At 37.6% G+C, this 6732-nt stretch overlaps 1 protein-coding gene across 1 annotated transcript in view; it reads left to right on the forward strand.

The window, feature by feature from the left end:
- LOC140239063 (calsyntenin-1-like) overlaps positions 1 to 3485 on the forward strand; it is a 130327-nt gene extending 126842 nt beyond the window's left edge. The window contains 1 exon segment of the mRNA XM_072318959.1: positions 1026 to 3485. Coding sequence (XP_072175060.1) covers positions 1026 to 1181 — 156 coding nt within the window. The 3' untranslated portion in view covers positions 1182 to 3485.
- The last annotated feature ends 3247 nt before the right edge of the window (positions 3486 to 6732 follow it).

Consider the following 6732-nt stretch of genomic DNA (forward strand, 5'->3'; position numbering starts at 1 on the left):
TGGATGAATTGCCCCTAACATCATAGTTAATCCCATGATGGAGGGTGACAGGTGGTGGTGGAGGGGGGGGGGGGAATAGGTTTGGTTGGTGGTGTAGGGGTAACTTAAATGATCCCTTTAGTTTGCAGGTGATCCTTTAGAAGTAAGTGGCAAGTGGTAGAGGTTGATCTTGTTTGAAAATTTGGGTGGGTGGGGATGGGGAGGGTGGATGATGAATGAATGGCCGTTAACATCACTGTCAAACTTACAGAAGGGGTGAGCGGTAAGGGTGACAGGTGGATGTGGGATTGGTTTAGTTTCGGGGGTTTGGGGTGCAGGGGTGACTGAATGATCATTTAGTTTGCAGGTGATTCTGCAGAAGGGAGGGGTGAGGTGGTAGATGATGGCCTTGTTAGAAGGGGGATGATAAATTAATGGCCCTTAACATCATAATCAATCCTGTGGAAGGGGTGAGTGGTGGGGATGACAAGTAGGGATTGATGTGGTTTGGGGTTGTAGGGGTTAACAAATGACCCTTGAGTTTGCAGGTGTTTTTGCAGAAGGAAGGGTTTAGTGGTAGAGGGTGACCTTGTTGGAGGATGGGGGGGGGGGTAGTCAAGGTGGGGATGGATGAATATCCCCTAACATCACAGAAAATCCTATGGAAGAGATGAATGGAAGATGATAAAAGGGGTGCAGTGCTAAGTGTTTTACTTTGTATTGTTTGTTTTTTGATTATGGAGCATCAGTCACTTGAGAAGACCAAAAGAATCCAAATTTATGGTTCTATGGATGTAAGTGATTCATATTTTGATGGACTGACTTATGCGATGTCAAAGGTGGCCTGTCGGCAGAGAATACAAATTGACTTCAGACAGACTCATTCAAACTATTAGCATGTAGTTCTTACATTATATGTGCATTCAGTTTGTGAGAATGTCTAATTGAAATTGTGAAATCGACATAAAAGTTGAGATACCGTCGTAACTGACTAATCTTGATGTTTCTCCATCTTGCGCCCTTTTTTTTTAAAAATCCACCTGCAGCCTGTTGCCACGGGCGATACAGACGAATCTAGCGAAGACGACGACGAGGATAGTCTGGAAGACGAAAGCTCAAGTTCAGAAGAGGAGGAGGAGGAGGTGGAGGTGGAAGTTAAAGGAACACCGCTAGAATGGGACGATTCCACCCTGAAATTCTGAGACTAACTTTTTTTTTTCTGTGTGTATTCCCCCCTCCACAACCCCACCACTCCATTTCCTTGCTCCTCTCCTCCAATCCACTCATACAATCAGAAAATTGTCTCTCTTCTTTTTTTTTTTTGTGGAAGATATTCTTTATTCTTTCCTTTCCTTCTTTTCAAGTCTGCCTGATATCTGTTACCCCTTTTATGGTGACAGTCCACTTGAATTATGAAAACTTTTTCGAATCTGCGTGTGTCCAGTTCATAAATTATGTATGTAAGTTGATGTGGATGTGGTGAAATCGACATTTTTTTTTTTTGCACATAAAAAAAGGCATTCAAAAGAGCTCAGTATATCTTTGTAAGATAAAATTGCTACTTATCGATATTATTTTACTATTGCATAAATTTGTGTGTGTGTGTGTGTGTTTCATGTTCTCAAGTACACGCAGTGATTTTTGCAGAGACGAGTGATTTCTGTGTTTTAAATAAAAAACAACAACTCTGACTGTGCTACAAGTTTTTTGAAATGTGTTTTTATAACAATATCGGAGCTGCTGTATTGGCTGAGTAGAGGTTTTATCCAAAGAAGAAATTAGCTATACCATGTTAACTGACTGAAGTCAGATGTGATTTTCCTTCATTAGACCCCTTTTTTTGCTAGTTTTCATTCTGAGGCAAGTAATATGTTGAGCGATGGTGGTGATTTCTACTACCTGTATCTTTTCAGTATACCTCATATGTGGCTAGCGAGAAGTAGCTACTTTTTTTTCCCGTGCATCTCAGACAACTTTCTTCACGTTTTAAACCTACGTCTAGGCAGCCATGTACCAATGCCATGAAATTGATTCTTTGGCGATTTTTTAAAGACTGTAAATTAATTTTTGACCGATTCTTCTATATCAACATTATTTTCTTTTGTTTTTCTTCAAAGAAGAGTATGGATGAGATGATGTTGTTTTATTTTATTTTATTCTCTTTGTAAATTATGCTGTACTACAAACATGTAAGGGAGAGAAAAAAAAGCATTTCTATTGTTATATGATAAAAGTGTATGATATTCCGTAGCTAAGGGTCTTATAAAATATAATGCAATAAGAAGGAATTAAAACGATGAAGCGATCAGAAGCCAGAGTAAGAGAGCTGGTGCATTGTATGTTCTTACCGTGTTAAAAAAAAAAAAAAAGTTGTTAGCGTAATATATTGACATAGTGACTGGTCTACTGTAGTAGTGCAGAGATGTTGATTTGTCGAAGCTAATGTTGCATACTTAATTCAGCTGTGGTAGCCAGCTCGTAAACAGTCTCAAAATATCAACCATATCCACCTCTGAAGGGACGCTTAATCTTTTTTTTAAAAACTCTTTGTAGGTTGTTCGAGTGAGACGTGAAGATATTGGGTATATGCTTAAAATTGTGCGATACGTACAGACCCTCCCGTGACCGTTTGTCTGCGATTTTGCACTATGTGATGGAAGGCCGCAAAATTTCCAAAAATCAATTTGCCATGTCTTGTGTTTAAACTAGTAAAAACCTCTACACTGGTCTGTATGTCTGTCCCTTCAATTCGTGTTCTCTCATCGTTCAGACTCGTGATTAGTCGTCATTGCCGCCGCTTTGTTTGTTCCTGGTGCAGTCTGTGGTGAATATTTTTATTTTTCTGTGCCCACCCTCCATACCCTTGTATTGTCACGTATCATTCATGGTTTGGTCTTTACACATTCTCCGGAGAATAAATGAGTGGAATATATTTGGAAAGTTAAACAGAAAGTATTATCAGTACGTGGAGAATTTGCTATAAAAAGAAAGAAATAACTGTTCTGGTTTACATCTTGTGTTGATCCTATTTTTCCAGCTATCTTAGCCATTTTGTTTGTGTGTTCAAAGACGAAAAGAGTTGATAGAGCTATCGTAGATGAATAGCTAAGTTTGTCTATATTATGCTGTTTGGGAGTTTGCTCGGTTTTTCTGTGTTGTTTTGATGTTCTGATGGGTTTCACATGTCTTGATATTTTTCACTGTTCCTACTCTGTGTGGGGAAAAAATATGGCAGATTGTTATTAAGTGACACCTCCTGTCGTTTATTTCTTAGCACACGATAGATCACTTGTGTAGCCCTGATGGCACGAAAGAGATTTTAGCCATAATCCAAACCACTCATTGATATTCAAATGTGTGAAATGAAATCACGAAGGTAACACACTTCATAGCCAAATGCGGCGAAATTCTGACTCGTCATTTCAGAGCGATGACACTCGCATCTTGTTTCTGTACCACATGTCTGCCACCATCTCGCAAGAGTAAACCAATGCAGGCATTTTTTTTTTTTAGAAAAGTACTGTACTGCAAAACGTTTTGAAGAATCTGTTGGTGTCGAAAGACGTTGAGTTTCAAACAACCACATTAGGAAAGAATTTTGTCATTTTTCTTCCATGCTGCATCTGAGTTGGGCATCAGGTTTTGGATTGTAATGTTTTTTTGTGGGTTTTGGGGTTGTTGTGTTTTGGGTTGTTTTTGTGTGTTTTTTTTTTTTGGGGGGGGGGGAGGGGGGTTGAGACCAAACAGTCCAGTCCAATCTACTTTGGATAACTACCAATATTACGACTGAAAGATTATAGGAAAAATTGGAAAAAGCTTGGATAGTAATGAGAGAGGGAGCAGGGTGTCTATGGTGATTCGCAGTGCTACAAGTTAACAGTATAGACCAAACAATATCTAAAAGACAGCACAAATGCATTGAGAAACCACTGTCATTCTCAACTATCTGGAATTCTGACCCTTATCAAAGGGACTCAATTTTTTTCTTTTTTTTGCAGCATTTCACAGCACATGTTTCTATGTAAAGTATCTATGATTATGTATATGAATGAATATTCACTGTGTAAATTTGGTTTAAGAAAAAAAAAAAAGAGAAAGAGTGCTAAAATTGTGATATTGGTCAATTGTACATACAAAAAACAAACATATTCAGTATGTGTCCATAGATAGTTGTCTGTAGGTTGCACAGAAAATTCTCACTATAAAAATCAGATCTAGAGAAACATAAGAAAAGCAGGATATCTGCCGTTTGGAATGCAGTCACTATTTTGAGATTTGTGGAGAGTGAAAAGGGGCAAATGTATTTTTCATGCAGCCAGTGTAAACCAGCGGGCGAAGAGGGAAAAATTTCGGTTGATGTGCAAACAGTGGGCGCAAGGCAGGGATAGTTACGGGAGGTTGGGGAGTCAGATACCTGATTCACATTTGATGCACATAGCAAAATGGTTTTTCAGTTTTGTGTTTATTTCTACTTTGTTGTGGATGGTTTTATCAGTGCTTTTGTGATTATTCAGTGCTTTCATAAGAAAAAAACAAAAACACAAAAAGAGGATTAACACGTCACAGCGATTTGCTTTAATATGGGATTAAAAAGATAAAACAGTAAAAGGGTACCATCTATACTCCCTTCCTTGGTGCAAATACAGCATTAATATAATCAATTAAAGTGAAATACATGTAATGTCACTGGCTGTGTGATTCTTCTTCAACTTCATAGTCAGGCTCGTCCATTTATTGTTTTTTTTTTTCCACCACTCATGCATTTTATAACCACCTCCCCAATAATAAAAATCCGCATTTCATCAGGCATTGTCAATATGGTCATACACAGAATTAACCACTTTTGAAGCATCTTGAATTGCAATCATCATTGGAATAGAAAAAAATCTCCAATGAAAGAAATATCAGTGTAGCTTATGACATCAATAAATTTGTTTAGTGGTGCATAGACTACTTTCTCTGATTGAAAGAGAAATGTAAAAGTATGAAGATAAACTTTGAAATATTTGTACTCGTGCCAGAGAACACTACAATTGGTGCAATGTTAAGGGGGATTAAACACAGTCAAAAGGTTGATATCAAGTTATGTAAGTGCTCCCAATTAAGTGTAATAAGACGATATCTTCATCCCGTACGCTCTCTTTTTCATTCAAATTTTCATGTACATGTTCTTACGCAGTGGAAAAGAAGAGAAAAAAAATGGAAGGTGAAAACGAATGGGACTGTATATTCAAAATGTTTTATGCGAGTGGGATCGTAAACTGGTAACTGTCATTGGAAAGAATGCTGTACAGATTCTGTTGGTATGATTTCACAGCGGGTGATGATGAATCTGTATTGGAGTATGATCATTTAGAAGTAAAACGAGAAACAAAAAATGTGTATTCAATATGTCCGAGTTAGTTCAGCCAGGATTATACTGCCAAATTATCCTGCCCTCAATTTGCAATGGACAGAAATCACACATATCTCTGAATTTATGGAAAACTGATATATATGAAACCAATTCACATCCAGAATTATTCCTCACCTCTCTTTCCCTCCTTCGTGAAGAGATTCAGGTGCTTTATAGATGATTTGTTGGGAAAGAATTTAGCTTATACAATTCCAGATTACCTTGTGTATGACAATCAAAAGTAAAAAGAAGTTTGCAGAAAGTGTAAGCATTGCTTTATATGATGGAGAACAAGGTTGGATTTGTAGGTAGCGAGAGAGAAAAAAAAAAAGATGTTCGGTAGAAAGATTTCAATGTTGAAAGAAAGGGTAGGACGTGAAGCCTTTGTTATCAGAATGTCCATGTACATGTAAATATGAAAAGATTTTTAGCATATTAATATGATTCTCGAAAAAAAAAAAGAATTGAACGTTGAGTAATTTTCGTACGTTTGGAAAACCTATCATTTATTTGACTGCATATGGAGTATATATCAGGGTCAATATTGTACAGTACATCTCGACAACAAAAAAAGAATCTGGGATTGAAGATAATGCATTTTGCCGCAGTAGTCAAATAAAATCTAAACTTATCTACACCAACATACGTGAATCTGCAAAGTTTGTGTGCATTTGATTTGTCGAAGGAGTGACTGAAGGACGTGTGAGCGTGTTCATTTGACAGAATGTGGTGTGGTTGGAGATCTTTGAAAGTGGGCACAGTGGCACACCTGACGGGAGAAAAATAAGAAGAAAACTTTCTTTTTTTTCCAGAATCCCTTTAATATCACAGACACACACACTCATATTTATACACACTCATACACACTCCTACTCTCCCACATACTTACACACACCATACACACACACACACACACACTCACATACGCGTCTATGGTGTAAACCGAGGACCTGTTTTACCCACAAGTATTTTACCACATAACTGAGGACCTGTGTGTTAGTAGGACTCTGTCAACCGAGAGCTCATTCGTATATTACCATCCAAACACGGACTTATTACAATAATGCTAACCAAGGACCTACAAACACTTACCGCTACCCCTACATGCACATGCGTCCTCGGTTTAAATGTAAAGTTCGTTTATCAAATGAAATGAAATTTCATTTAATGATAGAGCATGCAAAGCAAAAGTCAATCCCGTCCAGAAATTTGTGCAAAAGTGTAAATCAGAGCTGTATCATGTGAAAATGTTTACAACTGTACCATCCTGGAAAGCTGGTTTTATCACTTTTCCGCGTAATTTCCACAAATGAAACTAATATGGAATAATCTTCAAGTATAATTCTTTATTGATAGAT

This window comes from Diadema setosum, chromosome 15 (genome assembly GCF_964275005.1).
Source record: "Diadema setosum chromosome 15, eeDiaSeto1, whole genome shotgun sequence".
Taxonomy (NCBI): Eukaryota; Metazoa; Echinodermata; class Echinoidea; order Diadematoida; family Diadematidae; genus Diadema; species Diadema setosum.